Raw genomic sequence first — 18,890 nt, 5'->3', positions numbered from 1 at the left:
TGACAAGACTGAGGGCGTTTCCGAATCTTTCGTGTGTGTAACCGAAAGGGGCTGGAGGGTCAGGGATGTGAGCTGGGCAGGAGCCTTTGAGAAAGACGTGGAGGGTAAGGACGGATCCAGGGGCTTCAGGAAGGACGCAGTCTCCGTGGCTGGTGGGGAAAAACTGCGGGGCAGACAGCGGGAGAGGACGGGCACTGGCACACATGGATGATGAGATTCGAATGACAGCCCTCAAGACACGCGTGACCCCAGAACACACCAAACCCGGGAGAGGGGGTGGTCCAAGAGATGCTGGACATCAAGGAAGTCGGCCCTCAAATCAAGCAATCAGGACCCCAAATGCGAGTACAGGAAGGCAGAGTGCGAAGGACGGCAGGAAGAGAGAGCCACGTGGAAGAGCGGGAACCACGGAAGAGGTGGTCCCGTCCCCCACGGAGGCGACACGTGGGGGCCCTGAAGGGGGGCCTGGGGTCTGTGGGTGGAGCGCGGAGGCACGAGTGGGCAGCCTGCATCCCTCAGGCCGTTCGGCACAGGCAGGCTCCGGGCTGCAGGGCTGTTTCCCCAGACAGCGCCTCCGAAGCAGGCCTGCCCCTCGCAGGGTCGGACCCAGCGTGACCTGGGAACCTTTTGCCTCTCGCAGGGGCGAGGTGATCAACGGGGGATTCGGCCTTGTGCTGGACGGGACCCAGGAGGCTGAGCAAAAGGCCAAGATGGTGCTCAGCTGGGACGTGTCCAATGGAGTGAGTGACCGCCCGGCCCTCCCCATCAGTGCCCTGCCCTCCTCCCAGAAAACAGTCCGGAGCCCCCGCTGCTCCTGTGTCTCCCCGCCAGCCACTGCCAGGGTTTCCCTCCCCTTCAGACGGCTGCATCTCGGCCGGCCGGGCTCTTTCCAGCCCAGCCTGTGTCCGCAGGCGGCCCAGGCGGTGTCTCTTGCGTGCCTGCTGGCTCGTGCGCGTGTGGTGCGGGGCTGCATCCCTCTCGATGGCCACGGCGGGCCTGAAGGGGGAAGCAGCACAAATGCGAGGTCGGGGGTGATGGGGGGTATTTGCAGATGTGAGTGGACTGGGGAGGGGCTTGGGAGCCCGACGCCAGGGTTAGACTTGGGTGGCCCAGGAGGGTGGAGGGGTGGAGCCCCAGCAGAGGGGGCTGGTCCTGTCCTGAAGGCAGTGAGGCAGTGAGGGAATGGCTGGGGGAGGTGGGGAGGGGCAGGAAGGCAGCAAGAGGTGGGGGGGGAGTGCCGAGGCCACCGTCCAGGGGGCCCTGAGGATGCTGGGCCAGGTGGAGGGAAGGAAGCGGGCGGGAGAGAGGTCTGAAGGCAGAGCCGAGGTCCGTGCGCTCTGAGGACGACGCCGGGGGGCCTGGCCTGGGGCCCCTGCCCGGTGTGGGGGGGGAGGAGTCCGGGCAGAAGGATGGCCAGTGTCACGTCGTCACAGGCGGGTGGATCAGTTTTCTGGCCAAGAGAGGAGGAGGTGTGAGCTGGGAACGCCTCGTGGGAACCCACGGACCCGCCGCCGACGTGGCACCAACGCCGCACGCCCTCTCCCCTCCCCGCCGGCAGGTGGCCCGCCGCTGCTGGTCCGGGAACCCGAAGGCCTACGAGATCATCTGCCAGACGATGCAGGAGGACGGGGGCTTGGTGGTGACGCTGCCCCATGAGGCGGCGGACGAGCGTGTGCTCCAGCGGGCCCTGCGGCTGTGAGCGGGACCCGGAGCCGTGTGGCCCCCTCACCACCTCGGTCCCGCCCTCACCTCACAGCCACCTGGCTCCCGCCGCTGCCCCCCCCCCCCCCGTGCTCTCCTGGGTCAGGAGCTGTGCGCACGCCCTCTTGGGCCTCACCACCCGGAGGGAGTGTCGCTGCATCCCCAGTTTACAGCTGAGGCCAGAGGGGCGGGGACCTTTGCTGTCACCACGCGGCTCCCTGGGGACCGGGAAGGCAGTGGGGGTCTTCTTCAGGGCTGGGTGCTCAGGCCTGGCGCGGAGTGGCTCCGGGGGCTGGTGCCGTGAACACTGGCCAAGCGGGGCACCGACCGGTCCTTGGAGCCGCCTGCTGTCCCTCCTCCTGCCGAGGGGCAGGGCTCCTTGGGCCAGGCTCTCGCCCATCACCCCACCTTTCCCCAACCGACCGACTGGCGTGGGGCCGCCAGGGGACCAGGCCGAGACGGACTTGCCCGGGCCGGCGACCTCGCTGCACAGAGAGGCCAGCTTTGACCATGTCCTTATTCTCCTTGGTTCCCACGACAGGCTCAAATTGAGAAAGAAATTGGGGCCGGTCTCCAAGGAGCCACAGAAAACTTGACACCCTCCCCCCACATCTAGCCGGGGGGCCGAATCCTCCCCACGGGCCATTCCACCTTTGCCTGAGCTAACAAAACCCCACTGTTGTCTGGGCAGCAATGTGCACGTAAAAAGTAGCGATTTTCCAGCCTTCCCTGTAATTAGGAGTGACCATTGGCCTGCTTCCGGCCCATGAGACGACGGGGAAGTCAGCTGGGTGGGTCTTCCGGGAAAGCTGTAATAAAAATGCACAGGTGCGGCTGCCTTGCTCTTTGCCTTTGCCCCTTCCTCCTGCCAGGACCTCAGGTGTGGTGCCTGGGAGCACAGCAGCCCTGCTGGGACGTGACCGTGAGGACCGCCGCGGCACTTGGCGGCATGTGGAAAGGCAGAGCTGCCTGGGCTCCTGGCAGCTGCTACACCAGGCCCGGATGGCCTCCCCTTCTCCTTGGTCCTCACCTGCTAAAGCCGTCCTGGGCGGGCTTCTCTTCCACACGGCGAGCACGGGGTCCAAATGATCGTATCGCCGTCAACAGGTCTCCACGGAGGGCACCCTGCTGCGTGTATCTGCGCGAACATTCCCTGTTCCTAGGGAGAAACAAAGAGGGTATGGCCAGTTTGGAGACCAGGCCCTCCCGTCATCCTTTCGCATCCAGCGCCCTCGCTTATTCAGGACGGCCAGGGCTCGGCCAGCCTCGGGGCAGGGTCTCAGGAGGCTTCGGGCCACGTGTGAGGGCCCCAGACCCTCCCTAGGCGCCCTACTGAGGCCGCCTGTTAGCAGGCTCTTCCCCTGCCTCAGCCGCCAGCAGGGAGAAGGGACAGCTGACACCCAGAGTGGGGCCACCACCGGCCCGGGGGGAGTCAGGGCAGTGCCCGCAGCCTCGGCAGCCATGGAGGTGCCAAGTAGAGAGTGTCACTCGCCAGCCGGCTCTGCAGGGATCGAGTCACCAGCCACTGCAGCCGCTGACTTGCAGCACACCTGGAAAGTTCAGGGCGAAGATCAGGGTGAGACTCTCTGTGCTCTGGGAAAACTGGCAGAGCAGGCCCTCAGAGAGGTATTTTCTGGAGAAGTTGTTTATGAACCTGGATTCTCACCTCTTCCCACACTTAGAAAAGCGCTAAAACCATTAACTTAGATATGTGCTCCTTCCCACCAGCAGCAACCTTCTGCCAGCCTTCTTTAAGAAAGGAGAGATGTGTAGTCCACTCAGAAATGTTTTCATCAGAACGATGAAGGTAGAAAACAGTTGGCCCTGATGGGCGTGAGCTCGGCTGCCTTCGAAACTGGGGCTTGTGAAAGTCTCCAGGCCCCTCCCGGGGCCCCCTCTGCTCCCTGGGAACCTGGACCTGCCCGGGAACAGAGGCTTTCCCTGCCGACCAGTGCAGGCCGGTGCAGGAGGGCTCAGCTCTCTCGCCCTGGGCTTTTCAGAGGGGGCTCCTACCCTGGGGGCTGGCGCTGGACGTGACCTTCAGTTGCGTTCTATTTGGCCTGCCCTCTGTAAAAGTTTTTTGACATCATCACTGATTTTTAGAAATTGGGAAATTTCACTTAAAAAATCCAGATTTTGAGCTACTTAAAGAACTCAAGAGATTAGGTGACGCCATGCGCTCGCCACCGCTGTGGCAGCAATTAGCCAGAGGCCCCTTGGGCCTGGGCTTGTTTCACCCAAGTTACCGCAGCCCTGCAGCCTCTGCTGTCCTCCGGTGGCAAGGCCAAGTGTATTTGTTGTTTATTCTTGGACAGGAGCTGCTGATTTCTTACCCCTGCCTGTTTCCCACGTTTGTGTCACCTGCATGGCCTCTGTTGGGATTTGAATCTGTGTGTGTATTAGGGCTCTCTAGAGAACCGGCAGGAGGTATACCCGTACATATATCCATATGTGCTATAGATAGATGTCCACATATAGAGGTAGATGCCGTGTATGTCATGTGAGCCGGAGGCCCAGGGAAGCCGGGGGACGCAGTTCAGCCCCAGCGCCAGGGCCAGGGAGCCCGGGGCGCCGATGGTGTGAGTCCCAGCCCAAGGGCAGGCGATGAGAGGAGGGGTCCCAGCACAAGAGGGAGGCAGGAAAAGGCAAACTCCTCCTCCTCCTCCCTTCTGTTGTGTTTGGGCCTCGACTGCTTGCATGATGCCTATCACTTTCTCTGGAGAGCCCACCCGTTCAAATCCTAATCTCATCTGGAAACACCCTCACAGACACGCCCAGAAGCAAGGTCTAAAATGGCCCGATACACACATGTAAAATTTACCGTCATGGCGATCTTTGATGGAGAAGTTTCCTTTAACTCTGTGGTATGATGATTTACAATAAGAAATATGTGTTTGGTCTTCAGCCCCGTTTCTGGCCCAGAGCTCCTAAAACCCGTGGAATTTCCTAAGTGATAAGAGAGATGAAGTGTTTTGCTATTCCTAAAGAGCCCCTTTCTGCCACACCTGAATTTATGTTTCCGAGTTTGGGGCCTCCCCTGAGATGGGGCTGGTCGCCCGGGGACCCAACCTTGTGACTGGAGAGTTGAACTTTCAGTTTCCCACCCCCGACAGGGAGGGGAGAGGGGCTGGAGGTTGAATCAATCACTGATGGCCAATGATTTAATCAATCTCACCTGTGTAAGGAAGGCTCCAGGAAAAAACAAAAGGAAGGGGATGGGGAGAGCTTCTGGGCTGGTGAAGCCCTGCAGATCCGGGGTGAACGGCACACTCGCGGTGGGAGCCCGAGTCCTTCCCCAGGCCTGGCCCTGTGCGCCTCTTCCATCGGACTGTTCTTGAGTTATGTCATTTCATGATAAGCCAGTGATTTAAGTAAAATGTTTCTCTGAGTTCTCTGAGCTGCTCTGGCAAGTTAATTGAACCCGAGGAGGGGGTCATGGGAACCCTCCGTGTGCAGCCGGTGGGTCAGAAGCACAGGTGACGACCTGACTTGCAACAGGCATCTGACGGCACTCTGGCAGGACTGAGCCCTTGAGCTGCGGGATCTCCTGGTGGCTAGTGTCAGATGTGAGTCAACTGCCTGGTGGTGTTGGGGGAAAAAAGCACGTTGGAAGGCCCGGCCCGGCCCAGCCCCACTCCTGCCGCAGCTCCAGCAGGACTGCATGCTGCCACTGACCGTTCACAGTCCGCAGTGAGGCCCTTCAGCCTGTCAGGTGCTGCGCGAGCAGCACCTAGGCTGGTGGGGTTTCCCCGCAAATGCAAATATGACAAGTGCACGTGTGTCCTCTGCTTCTCCTCCCCCGGCTGCCCCAAGGCCTTTCTACACCCACCTGCTCCGAGTGCAGGGCCTGGGTTCCTGACGGTGAACGGGCAGCGTCTGCGGTGCTCCTAATGCCCGGAATCCCTCTAGAATATGCGTTTCTGTCTGTGCCTGAGACATCACTGAACCACCACCAGTCAAGCCCAGGGAATGAGCTGCCCCTCTGCTCCTCCATCTAAACCCTACTGCTTGTTGCAGGGTGGTCGGGAGGGCGAGGAGAGTCCTTTGCAAACGTTTAACAGGGCTCATTTCACCCATTTAAAAATGTTTTTAAAATACCGTCAGTCACTCTTGAAAGGTGAAAAATCAAGCAGCGGAAACATCCATATTGCCACCAAAGGTTTTTCATGAAAACATTATTTTTCTTTATTGTGGTAAAAAAACATATCGAATTTACCATCTTAACCATGTTTAAGTGTACAGGTCAGTGGTCTTAAGTACATTCACATTGTTGTGCAACCATCAACACCCATCGTCTCCGGAACTTTCTCATCTTCTCAGACTGCATCTGTGTCCTCATTACACAGACCTGCCCACACCGGCCCTTCCGCCTCCCCAGCCCCTGGCACCGACCATCCCGCTTTCTGTCTCTAGGAGTCTGACTGTCTGTCTTTAGGGGCTCACGAGAGTGGAAGCATGTACTGCCGTGTTTGCTCTCTCATGACTGACGTGCTTCCCTTCGCATAATGTCCTCAGTGTTCATCCATGTGTCAGCGTGTCCTTCTTTTTTTAAGACTGAATAATATTCTGTTGAATCCATAAATCACATTTTTATTTATCCGTTCAACCATCGGTGGGCAGCGAGGACGCCTCCACCTGTTGGCTGTTGTGAGTAGTGCTGCTGTGAACATGGGTGTGCAAATAAATACCTGTTCCAGTCTCCGCTTTCAATTCTTTTGGGTTCATACCCAGAGGCGGGATTGCTGGGTCATGTTGAAACCACACAACTGAGATGGGATTCGAACCCCGCCAAAACCCAGATTGGGACTCAAAGCCACGGGCTAGGACTCGAACCCATGGTCTTTTAAGTAAGATGGCACACCTGGTCTCAGGACTTGATGAAGCTCAGGTTCTTTATGTCTCAGTGCAGAAGGAATTCAGTGAGAGACAAAGTGAGAGGTAAGAGCTACACATTCCATAGACAGAATGCAGACTGTCTCAAAAGGTGAGAGCGGCCCTGGGGGAAACACTCCACAGACAGAGTGTGGGCCAGCTCAGAAGGCGAGAGGCCCCGAAATATTGGGTGGTTAGTTTCTATGGGCTGGGTAATTTCATAGGCTAATGAGTGGGAGGGTTATTTCAACTACCTTGGAGAAGGGGTAGGGATTTCCAGGAATTGGACCACTGCCTGCTTTTTGGCCTTTTTGGTCAGCCTCGGAACTGTCCTGGCACCCGTGGGTGTGTCATTTAACTGATGCATTACAATGAGCATGTAATGAGGCTCAAGGTCCACTGGAAATTAGATCTTCTGTCATCTTGGACCTAATGGGTTCTAACCAGTTTTTGTCATATCTACAATCTTTTAAAGGTTGTGCCCTGCCCCCTTCCCTCCTGTTTCAATATGGTAATTCTATGTTTAGTTTTTTGAGGAACCGCTACACTGTTTTCCACAGTGGGGAAAACATATTTAATTATAAAAATTAAAGACACTCATGATCTAAAACAAAACGAAAAAGTGTCAAAGGGAGTGAAGTGTAGAGTGAAAGAGCCCTTTCCCACCTCAGTTCAGAGCAGTCACAGGTGCTAGCAGTGTCTGTGTCTTCCCAGAAACTTCCCCAGGATATGCAGGCATGTGAACACGCCTACAGTTTCCCCGCTAAATAAATGGGGTTCTCCCCAACAATGTTCTACATGGACTTCTCCTAACAATATACGTTTTGTGGAGACATACAGAACATAAAAGTCACCATTTTAAAGTGTAAATGTTGGTGTTTTTTGTAGACTCATGGTGTTGTGTACTCATCACCACTGTCTAATTCCAGTACGTTCCATCACCCCGAAAAGAATCCCTTAGCTCTTAGCAGTTAGTCCTAATTCCCCGCCCTCCATCCCCTGGCAACCACTAATCTACTTTCTGCCTCTGCGGATTTACCTATTCTGGACGTTTCATATGAATGGTATCACACAATATGTGATCTCTTGGGTCTGGCTTCTTTCCCTTAGCATGTTTTCAACGTTCACCCATATTTTAGCGTGTATCAGTACTTCATTCCTTTTTATGGCTAAATAATATTCCTTTCTATGGATAGGCCATATTTTGTTCACCCCTTTGTCTGTTGATGGACACTTGACTGTTTCCGTTTTTCTAACTGTAGCATTATGCTACTGTGAACGTTCACATACAAGTTTTTGTGTGGATGGGTTTTCATTTCTGTTGGATATATACCTAGGAGTGGAATTGCTGGGTCATAAGGAAATTCTATCCTTAACTTTTTGAGGAACTGCCAAGCTTTTTTCCACAGTGGCTTCACCATTTTACATTCCCACCAGAAATATATGAGTGTTCCAATTTTTCCACACCCTCACCAACACTTATTGTCCATTTAAAAAATTATAGCCATCCTAGTAAGTGTGAAGTGATATCTCATTGTAGTTCTGAATTGCATTTCCCTGATGAGTAATGAATGATATTGAGGTTTTTTTCATGGGCATATTGGCTAATTGTATTTCTTCTTTGGAAAAATGTCTGTTAAGATCCCTTGTGTATTTTTAAATTGGATTGTCTGTTTGTGATTAAGTTACAAGTTTAAAAAATTACATTCTGGATAGTAGATCCCCATCAGATATATGATTTGCAAATTTTCTCCCATTTTGTGTGTTATCTTTTCACCTTCTTGTTTGTGTTCTTTGACTAAAGAGTTTTTAATTTTGTTGAAGCCCAACTGGTTTCTTTTCATCGGTTGTGCTTTCGGTTTCACATCTAAGAAACCACTGTGTAATCCAAGGTCACAGATCTAGTAGTTTTATAGTTACAGCTCTTACATTAGGCCTCGGATCCATTTGGAGTTCGTTTTTGTGTCTGGTACGAGGTGGAGGTCCAAACCCATTCTGCTGTATGTGGATAACCAGTTGTCCCAGGACCATTTATTGAAAAGATTGTTTCCTTCGTTGAATGGTCTTGGAGCAATTTATTTTTGGCACAAATTCTTACATATAAATGTTTCCTATTCTTTTCAATATTATTGATGTACCTTATTTTATTTATTGGCCGTGTGGAGAGACCTAAGTTCCCCAACCGGCATTGCAAGCGCGGAGTCCTAACCTCTGGACCACCAGGGAACTCCTGAAGTACCTTATTTTTAAAAAAAATAAATTTATTTATTTATGGCTGCATTGGGTCTTCGTTGCTGCACGCGGGCTTTTCTCTAATTGCGGCGAGCGGGGGCTACTCTTTGTTGCGGTGCGCGGGCTTCTCATTGCCGTGGCTTCTCGTTTGGGAGCACTGGCTCTAGGTGTGCAGCCTCCAGTAGTTGCGACATGCGGGCGTAGTTGCGGCAGGTGGGATCTTCCTGGACCAGGGATCGAACCCGTGACCCCTGCATTGGCAGGCGGATTCTTAACCACTGCGCCAGGGAAGTCCCCCGAAGTACTTTATTTCTGAAGAACTTTTAATAATACATCATTCCTCAATTCAATACACATTTACTGAGCGTCTCCACTGCTAGCATCTGGGCACACAGCTGTGAATGACTCAACAGGGTCCCCGTCCTCACGGAGGCTTCACTGGAACAGGGACGAACGGAACAACTGCAGTTGAGAGCTGTCTGAGGGGCGGGGGTTGGGCACTCGGAGAGAGCCCCCCAGGCTGGAACCCGCTCGTCCTGCGGGAAGAGGGGGAGCGGGGCGGGGGTCCGGTGGGGGGAGCAAGGACAAAGCGGGGCCGCTCGGGGAGGGGGCGCAGCCGGACCTGCGCTTCGGAAGATCACGGGCGCGGCCGGCGGAGGACCGACCGGGGGCGGGGGCACGGCAGCCGCGGGGTCATCGTCCCGGAACGCGCAGGTGGGGCGCGGTCGGTCCGGGCGGGGACGAGATGCGAGGCAGCGCTCACTGAGGCGCCAGGACCGCTTGGAGCTACAAGCCGCCGGACTGTTCCTGACCCGCCGGTTCCGCCGGTTCCGCCGCGCGACCCGGCCGGGAGCGTAACGCCAGCCTCTAGCGACCCACCCTGCACCGCCCACCGCACGGAACCCTGACGTCACGCGGCCCGGCAGGCCCCGCGCCCCGCCCGCCGTTCCGCGCACGCGCGCCTCGGGCCGGCTCCGGCGCGCGCCGGGCTGCACTCCGCGCCGGGCTGCACTCCGCGCCGGGCTTTGGCGCCGACTCGCGTGCGTAGCGCACGGCGGCGCGCTCCTCGGGCGTGCGTGCGGGGTGGCGTTTCCGGCGAGGCGGTGGCTGGACGCGCAGCGGCCCAAGATGGACGCGCCGGCGCTGCTCGCCGCTGGGGCCCCGGCCCCACGCGGACCCCAGCTCGGCGGCGGCTCCGGCCGGACCCGCAGAACCCCGGGCTCCGCGCACCGCCGCCTGCTGCTGCTGCGGGACCCCGAGGACGGCGCGCAGGAGCCGCGGCGCGGGGAGGCCCGGCCGGCGGGCCCCGGCGGCGGCGACTCCTTCGTGGTGCTGCTGGAAGTGGCGCGCGGCGCGGCCGAAGCCCCGGGGCGGCGGGAGACCGAGCCCGAGCCCGGCGCCGCCGCGAGCCCGGCCGGCCGCCCTGCGCAGGTCCCCGGCGCCGCGCCCCTCGTGGGTCCCCGGGCCGCCGGCGGCCAGGACCTGCTGGTGCACTTGGAGCGCGGCGTCCTCGCGCTGGCCGCGCCGTCCCGCCGTCCGCCGCCCGGCCAGGAGGCCGCCAGCCCGGCAGGGGCCCGCCGCGCGTCCGCCGGCCCCGGGTACCGCTGCCCCGAGCCGCAGTGCGCGCTCGCCTTCGCCAAGAAGCACCAGCTCCAGGTGCACCTGTTGACGCACGGCGGCGGCCAGGGCCGGCGGCCCTTCAAGTGCCCGCTGGACGGCTGCGGCTGGGCCTTCACCACGTCGTACAAGCTCAAGCGGCACTTGCAGTCGCACGACAAGCTGCGGCCTTTCGGCTGCCCGGTGGGCGGCTGCGGCAAGAAGTTCACCACCGTGTACAACCTCAGGGCGCACATGAAGGGCCACGAGCAGGAGAGCCTGTTCAAGTGCGAGGTGTGCGCCGAGCGCTTCCCCACGCACGCCAAGCTCAGCTCGCACCAGCGCAGCCACTTCGAGCCGGAGCGGCCCTACAAGTGCGACTTTCCCGGTGAGCGGCGCCGGCGGGGCGGGGCGGGCAGCGCGGCGTCTCTTCTCCCGCTCGGGGTCGCGGTGGCTCCCGAACCCCGCCTGGCCGCGAGGCTTGGGCAGCAGCTGGGAGAATCTCGGCGCCTTTCCCCGGCGGCTTCCGGTGAGCGAGGCCACCAGGCGTCTTCCCGGAGACGGGAGCTTGAGGCAGGTCTCGCTCGTCACTTAGAAAAGCTCCGTCTGGCGTGTAGGCGCGTGCCCCGGGCTGCAGGGACGCAGGGCCACGCGGCCCAGGCGAGGCCTTAAGGCGCCGAGGGGATGATCGCGGGGGTGCGGTGCATCCACTATTGTGCCGTTGAAAGCGTTGTTTTCTTCGGGCTTCACAGTTGTGTAAAGTTCTGAAAGTCGTCTTCATCTTTAGACGGAGAGACTCTGGGCAGGTGGATGCACTGGGCGGAGGGGTCTTTCTCCGCTGTGAGTGCCCCTGACCTCTCCCCCGGGACAGGCAGCTCTAGCACGAGAGAAGGTTCCCGCCTGGGAAGGAGGGGCTGCGGTGCGGGGGCCACGCTGCAGAGCCAAGGCAGGGGATGGGGGCAGTGGGGCGGGCTGGGGGCAGGGTGCCCGAGGGCCTCCCAGGTGCCCTTCCTTAAAAGAGAAGCGCGAGTGTGTGCCCGGCGACCCTGTTGATGCGTTATGGACGCGGAGTGCGCCCCTTAGAATGTACGTTATGAAGTGTACTCACATGTGGGATTTTGAAAGGGCGGAAGAAAATTCACATGTTAACAGGTTCCCGTGTTTTCTTCCCACGTGCCCTGGCCTGTCTTGTGCACCCCGTCTCCGTGGAGAGCATGGCTGTAGGCCACTGATTCCGAACGCTTGGTCCTGCATTCGGAATCTGACGGTGGTCTGCGGACCGCCCTCTAGTAAAAAGCTCAGGGGCCATCCTTCTGAGCATAGTACCAGGAGGATGAGGGGTCCAGCCTGCTTCTGGGCACGGGGTCACCCCGGGGGTTTTGAGGTGGGCGGGAGCAGGAGAGGGACCAGTGAAGCTCCGTGGAGTGTTCCAGACCGGAGCGTCCTGAGGGGTGACCCAGGTAGAGGCAGTGGGACGCCGAGGAGGCTCCAGGTGGGAAAGATGGCAGAGCTGGCTCAGGAGGCTTGCCTGTCGGCTGGGGGAGGGTGCTTCTTGCTGAGGCAGAGGCCGACTCAGCCTGTTCACATCTCCCTGATGGAGTGTGAGAAGACACCAAGGCCCGCAATAAGCAATGGTTGGGGCTGCTGGGCGTAGACAGATTTACGCCCGAGAGGAGGATTGTAAGGCACTTCGGAAGATCAGCGCCTCCCGGCTCAGTGTCGCCATGGACAGCGGGGCTCCCTGGGCTGTCCTGCAGAGTGCTGTGCGCACCGGGCGGCACCGTCAAGGCCCTGAGGAGCGCTGCAGCGGGGACTCCTGGTAAGCACCTCGTAGCCTGGTGTTTTCTGCCCTGTTTGAGCGCTGAGCCTTTCTGTCAGAGGAGAACTAGTGACGTGCAAAGGCTGGTGGCTCAGCCGGGCTTGAAGATGCAGGTGGTGGGAAAAGGCCATGTGAGCGAAGATGACCCCAGTGACCCTTGACAGAGCAGGGAACCCCGAGGAAATGGACCAAAGGGGGAGAGAAGGTCGCTGCCCGAGGCCGGGCTGCCAGCCGCCAAGGACGTCCGGGAGGGTGTTTATGAGGGGGGGGGATGCGGCCTCACTCCCACAGGTGAAAAAGTCTCAGGTGTTACTGCAGTCGTTTGCAGCCCTTCCAAGCTCAGCCCGACCAGACGGAATCTTGTTCCTTAGTCTCTGATTTCTCTCGTTGGGTTTATGGTCTCACGTGGGCAACCTGGGCAGTTGAGTTCCCACCATGTCCACAGGGTCTGAGCTACAGAACTGGGGGCAGGGCTGTGCTGGAGGACTTTCTCTTGATCTGGTGCTTTGTCTCCGGGTCACATGGGGACAGGTGGCCTGTGTGCACCCGTGGGCTGCCCTGAGCCCCCCGTACTTCAGCTGCAAAGGTCTTCACTGTCTGGAGATGCTCCTTAGTCGTTCTCCTCCCCGTCTGCCCCAGTGCACACAGCGCCCTGGGGTGGTGGCTGGTTTAGCCGTGTTCTGTGATTTTCGTCACGCCAGTGAGCAGGGTTTGTGTTTTCTCTGTTCAGGCTGTGAGAAGACGTTCATCACAGTGAGTGCTCTGTTTTCCCATAACCGGGCCCACTTCAGGGAACAAGAACTCTTTTCTTGCTCCTTTCCTGGATGCAGCAAACAGTATGACAAAGCCTGTCGTCTGAAAATCCACCTGAGAAGCCATACAGGTAACGAGCCGGGGACGTCTGGACCCCATCTGCTGTCGGCGCAGCCCACATTTGTAATCACGTGGTGTGATTTTTTTTCTTTTCTAAGGCGAAAGACCTTTTATCTGTGATTCTGACAGTTGTGGCTGGACCTTCACCAGCATGTCTAAACTCCTAAGGCACAAAAGGTAACCTTTTACATTTTGGTTGAATTATCAGTTTTGAAAACAGGTGAGTTGTTTGTTAGTAGTAGAAGCCTATGGATGGAATAATCTTTGGATTTCTTTAAGTTATGAAAAACAAACCAACGTGGATAACTTAGAAAATTCAGAAACCTTATAAGAAGAAAACCACACAGAATCTGATCACCCAAAGTCAGTTTTTTCTGTGTGTACTTGTTTTTAAGTTTAACTGGTATACTTAATATGCAATTTGATATTTAAAAAAAATTAAGGTTATAGATTAAGCCTTGGTCGTGTCTTTACAAACTTTCCGCCGTGGTGACGCCTTGGAGGACTGGGCCTCTGTGCAGGTGACACTTGGCGCCTGGCCTGTGTCCCTTGTTCGGCCTCTCAGCAGCTCTGACACTGAAGCTCTTGTTTTCCTGTTTTTGTTTTGTTTTATACATTTATTTATTTTTATTTATTTTATTTTTGGCTGCGTTGGGTCTTCGTTGCTGCACGCAGGCTTTCTCTAGTTGCGGCGAGCGGGGGCTTCTCATTGTGGTGCGTGGCCTTCTCTTTGTGGTGGCTTCTCTTGTTGCGGAGCACGGGCTCTAGGTGTGCAGGCTTCAGTAGTTGCAGCCTGTGGGCTCAGTAGTTGTGGCTCGCGGGCTCTAGAGCACAGGCTCAGTAGTTGTGGCGCGTGGGCTTAGTTGCTCCGCGGCATGTGGGGTCTTCCCAGACCAGGGATCGAGCCCATGTCCCCTGCATCGGCAGGCAGATTCTTAACCGCTGTACCACCAGGGAAGCCTCTTGTTCTCCTCTTTTGCATTGGGAGCCAGAGAGGTTGGGTGCTTTATCTGTACTTGCACAGTTGGGATCTGAGGTGTCTGCTTAGAGAAAGACTGTGTGTATGTGAGGTGAGGTCCCCTGCGGTGTGGACAGCCTGTGTAGGAGTGGGGCGGCTGAGCGGGGGAAGTGGCTTCATCAGGGTCTCTGGGAGGCTGCTCCTCCGGAATGGAACACTCTGGCTGTGAGTGGTCACTGCCCGTTGCTCTCTGTCCCGCAGGAAGCACGATGAGGACCGCCGCTTCCCCTGCCCCGTCGAGGGCTGCGGGAAGTCGTTCACCAGGGCCGAGCACCTCAAGGGCCACAGCGTCACCCACCTGGGCACCAAGCCCTTCGCGTGTCCCGTGGAAGGTAGGTGTGAGCCGGCCCCACGGCTGCCTGGACGCTCTGCGTGGAAGTTGCTTCGAGGTGCGTCGTGTCGGCTGCGGCGTGAGGTGGGCTCGGCTGGTTTTAGCCGGTGGCCGGGTCTTGGGAGCAGGGTGTCGGAAAGAGCAGATTCAGAGTCAGGCCGCGGGACTTTGGGCCCTGCGGGGGGCGCTCTGCTGAGTCCCCTCTGGGTTTGATGGTTGTGAGGATTCACTGACAGAACGTGTGAAGAAAGCCCGTTTCGGCACGTGGCACGTCTCGGACTCAGTAGCCGTGGCTCCTCACGCTGTGAGTGGACAGCAGTGAAGCCAGGCTGGCGATTTAGAGGCAGGATTCTGGGTCGGCGGGAGGGTTCCCTCGGGGTGTGAAGTTGAACCCTGGCTCCACCCTCCCTGAATCAGTGACCTCAGGCAAGGTTCTCCGGGCTTCAGTTTCCTCACCTGGAGAAAGGGATACCAAACACCCACTTCCAGCTGAGCAGTTCCTGGAATGTAGCCCAGGTGGTCTAATCAGACACAGACCCGCCTCTCCCCAGGGCTCCAGTTGGGGCCGCAGGTACACAGCTAACGACCTGCAGGTGCTTGGCGCACAGAGGAGGTCACCTGGAGGGTTCTTGGGGTGGGGGAGTGGCTCCCAGGAGGCAGGGGCAGTGGAGGCAGAAGGGCCGGTGTGGGCAGCAGGCGGAGGGCTCTAGGTGGGGTGATGGGGCCACAGTGGAGGTTTAGGCCGAGTCTGGGGTCCTGGGCAGGTGGTGGGAAGGGAGGACGGCGTAGGCGGCAGAGGCGGGAGTTAGAACGCACGGTGCCTGGCGAGGGTTCAGGAGCGGGTGCTGTGGAGGAGGTGGCGGCTGGGCCAGCGTCTCAGCTGAGACGGGGACACGGGGCACAGGTAGGAGATGGGTCCGGACGCCTGCGTTCCAGGTGCCGCGGGCTTTGCCGGCATATGCTCAGGAGGGGGGGCAGCGGGCTGGGGGTGGGGCAGGCCACGCGGGGCGGTCCTTCAGGCCGGGTCGGCGCGGCGAAGGCGCCTGCGCGTGCGGCTCCCAGCCCTTTCTCTTCCCTGCTTCTGTCCAGTGGTGGGGGTGGGGGCTCCGCTGGTGAGGGAGTTTAATTAGGGCTGAGAGGACTTCAGTAAGCGCCACCCGCTGCTGGCAGGTCTGGGCAGGAGGCCTGCGGCCCAGCCCTGGGAACTGCCCCGCGTGCGGGCGGGCGGGCAAGCAGAGGGCGCCCCGGGAGGGGCCTGAGGAGGACGCGAGGGGCCAGGTGGGCACTGGGCCAAGAGAGGACGAAGTTTGGGAAAGGAGGCAAGTGGGCCGGTGCGAGGAGCTGAGGGGCCGCGGGCGGCTGGCGAGGCCTGCGGTCGCGGGGGGGGGGGGGGGGGGGGGCTAACCCCGGGGGTGGGCGGGGCGAGGCGGGTGGGCGGGGCGAGGTGGGAGAGGCTTGTGCCCGCTTCCCTCCTTCTTGAGGGGTTTGAGGGAAAGAGGAAGGGGCACGAATGGCGACGGAGGAGGGAGGTTTTTCCTTTTGGTGACTGCATCCTTGAGAGCTCTGCGCCGGTCTGACATAGAGGGTGACCGGCAGCGCTTGGTCAAGGGTGTGCTTTTCAAGGGAGTGGCGGTGAAGGCGGGCTGGCGGAGGCATCCCAGAATCCTTTCTCACGTGTGCTGAGAGTTGACAGTTTTTGAGTCTGGATGATTTTACCATTTTCTCTGTTTTTGTAGGTGTTTGAAACATTCTTAATAAAAAGTTAAAAAGCCGCCACTCCCCGCCTTTTCCATAGCAGTAGCAGGAGGAGGAGAGGACGGGGAGGGGAGCGCGGCAGCGAGTGTGTACGAGGGTGGGCTGAGGGCGGCGTGTGCCTGGTGGGGCTTCTCTGGGCCTCCAGCCTGCCGTGGTCCCCGCGGGAATGTGGGTGGGAGCTGAGCAGACTCCTGAGGAGTTGGGGTTTGGAGGGAAGTCTGTCTTTGACAAGTTGCTTCTGCCCTTCCCCTGGCGGGGTGATAACTTCGTAGAAGTGCGTGGGGCTGTGTGTGAATATCCTTAATTTGTAAAGCAGTAACACAAGTCTCAATAGATTATGTTGTAATTAGGAGAACGTAGTTGTTGACACACGTGGAAAAATGGTCCTACTCCTGATCATCAAAGGAAATACAAATTAAAATGATACCTATCTTGTTCCCTGTTGAATTCGCAAGTATCTCTACAAGTGGAAACTCCCCGCTGGCAGCAGCGTGGTGGACGTCCCTGTGGTGGTCGACCCCGCCCTCGGGAAGGCCGTGCGGTAGGCGGTGCTCAGCACCGCCGCCGTGTGATCAGCCTGGAGGTCTCTGTGAGGGTCCCAGCTGGGAGGGGGTGTGGAGCACAGCACGGGTGGCGACAGGGCCCCCGGGGGCAAGACCAGAGGTGTCTCTTCTCTGTTGTGTTTCCAAAGTGCCCTGTTCTGAGCCTGACCTGGCAACAGGTGTGAAGTTTTGTTTGAAAATGAAATCAGTTCAGAACTGCTCTCAGGGGTAGCAGAGCCCTTACTGCCGTGGCCGTATCCTCTTTGCGTAGCCTCTTTTCCTGAAGTAGCCCTCCTCCGGGCCCCGGGCCCCAGCGACCCCGTCACCTTCCCTGACGTGCTGTAGCGTGACAGCGCTGTGGCGTCCTTCCTGGGCGTCGTGAGTACCGTGGAGGCCCCGCTTTACGGAAGGGGTCGAGACGGCCGTACGCGGGTGGGGCCGGTCCTGCAGCGCCCCACAGCCTGGCCTGGCAGCCCCTCGGCCGCACCTCCTTGCTGTGGTGGCCACGCCGCCCGGCACCTCAGACGTGACCTGTCTCCTGAGACCTTCCCTCCTCGGGGTGGGGCTCTCCTCTGCTCCCGGAACGCTGGGTGGCCCGACCCCGGGCTTCAGTCCGCCTGTGTTAGGACAGCTGGCTGCTTATGTGTCCCTACCAGGTGACGAGCTTGTGGCTGTCAGGAACCCCTCTTCCCTCCTGTGACCCCGCCGTGCCGAGCTCCAGCGGTGGGATGTCGGGGCGTGAAGGAGGGCTCTGGGTCTGCCTGTTTCCCTCTGCCCCGGGTGCGTGTCTGCTCTGCGGACTTGGGCAGGGCCAACTCCGGGCTCCCCTCCTGCCCCTGAGTCCCGGCCATCTGCTCGGCCCGTCTGGGCAACAGCTTCTTAGGGGCGAAATGAGAGGAAGTGGCGGGTCTGTGGGGTGGTCTCCAGCCCCAGATGTCACGGGGTCGCAGGTTTTCTTCCAGTAGCAGCTTAATGGAGGCGGTCAGCCTGACTTGAGCGGTTGAGGGATGGAGTTGCTGATGCAGCCCTGGTGGCGGGAGAGGAGACAGGCCGGAGCTAACTTGTGCAGGTCACGCGTCCTGTCTGCGGCCGACGCGGGACTTCAGGGTTCCTCGTGATGCTGCCTGAGGGCGCTTGCCGGGGGCAGAGCGGGGACGTGCCCTGTCTGGGTGCTGCCGGGACGGGGACCCTCAGGCTAACACGCGTCCCTCTCTCTGCCCAGGGTGCTGTGCCAGGTTCTCCGCGCGGAGCAGCCTCTACATCCACTCCAAGAAGCACCTGCAGGACGTGGCTGCTCCGAAAAGCAGGTGCCCGGTGTCTAGCTGCCACAGACTCTTCTCTTCCAAGCACAGCGTGAAGGCCCACGTGATCAGACAGCACCACCGGCACCCAGGTCGGCCCCGCTCACGGCCCTGAGGGTGCCCAGAGTCCACTGGACGCGTGTCAGGGACGCAGCGCGAGTCGCTGCTTCCTCGGCTCCCAGCCCAGGGACCGCAGCTGCCACGCTGCGTGGCCTCGTGGCCTCTCTTCTGCCGCTTCCTGCCTCTGACCCTCTCACCCGCCCTTGTGTCTGAGGGGCTTCCGCGGGGTTGGCCTCCGTAGCCTGGTCTCCTGAGTCTCTCCTTGTGACCTCGTCCTGTGTCCCGAGCCTGCCCCACATCGCGTCCGACCCCTTCAGCTCCTCCTGTCCGTCCCACCGCCTGGGAGAGTCCTTGGAGACAGGACAGAGCTGTTTCCGGACGTCCTGGGGGCAGAGCGCGAACCATGACGAGCCCAGAGGGGCGACTCTGGGCACACGGACCTGGCCGTCCTGCTACCTGGGGGCCTGGGACTGAGAATCCCACCCCGTGCACCGGCCCCTGGGCGGGCCTGAGGGTCTGGGTGGCCCTGCGGCTGCCTCTCCCTAGAGCCGTCCCAGCACCGTGCTCTGCGGCCCGGCAGGGCCTGGAGGGTGAAGTCCTAGCTGTAGTTACCTGAGCAGCTGCTGCCAGGCCCTGCTCAGTGCCACCTTTGTGACAGGCCTGCCCAGCCTCAGGCATAGCCACTTGCCCGCTGTGATCCTGGGAGGGGCACCAGTACGTGAAGCACGTGTTGGGTAGGTGATGGGGGGTTGGTCCCGGGCCCTGCATTTATGCTGTGACGTGGTCTCGT

At 59.1% G+C, this 18,890-nt stretch overlaps 2 protein-coding genes across 21 annotated transcripts in view; both read left to right on the top strand.

Moving 5' to 3' along the window:
• The window catches only part of UROC1 (urocanate hydratase 1), a 39,074-nt gene extending 36,542 nt beyond the window's left edge, over nt 1-2,532 (top strand). For all 6 annotated transcript variants that reach the window (XM_082345228.1, XM_082345230.1, XM_082345226.1 and 3 more), the window contains 2 exons: nt 641-740; nt 1,559-2,532. In XM_082345228.1, the coding sequence (XP_082201354.1) occupies nt 641-740; nt 1,559-1,699 (241 nt within the window). In that variant the 3' untranslated portion in view covers nt 1,700-2,532. The remainder of the gene's footprint in view (nt 1-640; nt 741-1,558) is intronic.
• A 7,289-nt stretch (nt 2,533-9,821) lies between these two features.
• The window catches only part of ZXDC (ZXD family zinc finger C), a 67,148-nt gene continuing 58,079 nt past the window's right edge, over nt 9,822-18,890 (top strand). For 5 of the 15 annotated variants that reach the window (XM_082345208.1, XM_082345209.1, XM_082345218.1 and 2 more), the window contains exons 1-5: nt 9,824-10,789; nt 12,951-13,103; nt 13,192-13,270; nt 14,313-14,443; nt 17,962-18,132. In XM_082345208.1, coding sequence (XP_082201334.1) covers nt 9,934-10,789; nt 12,951-13,103; nt 13,192-13,270; nt 14,313-14,443; nt 17,962-18,132 — 1,390 coding nt within the window. In that variant the 5' untranslated portion in view covers nt 9,824-9,933. Of the gene's footprint in view, nt 10,790-12,950; nt 13,104-13,191; nt 13,271-14,312; nt 14,444-17,961; nt 18,133-18,890 lie in introns of all 15 variants that reach the window. The other 10 variants (XM_082345216.1, XM_082345211.1, XM_082345210.1 and 7 more) reach the window with 5 other exon arrangements.

Source organism: Balaenoptera borealis, assembly GCF_965194805.1.
Source record: "Balaenoptera borealis genome assembly, chromosome: 12".
Classification (NCBI taxonomy): domain Eukaryota; kingdom Metazoa; phylum Chordata; class Mammalia; order Artiodactyla; family Balaenopteridae; genus Balaenoptera; species Balaenoptera borealis.
This window is presented reverse-complemented; position numbering and strand designations above follow the sequence as displayed.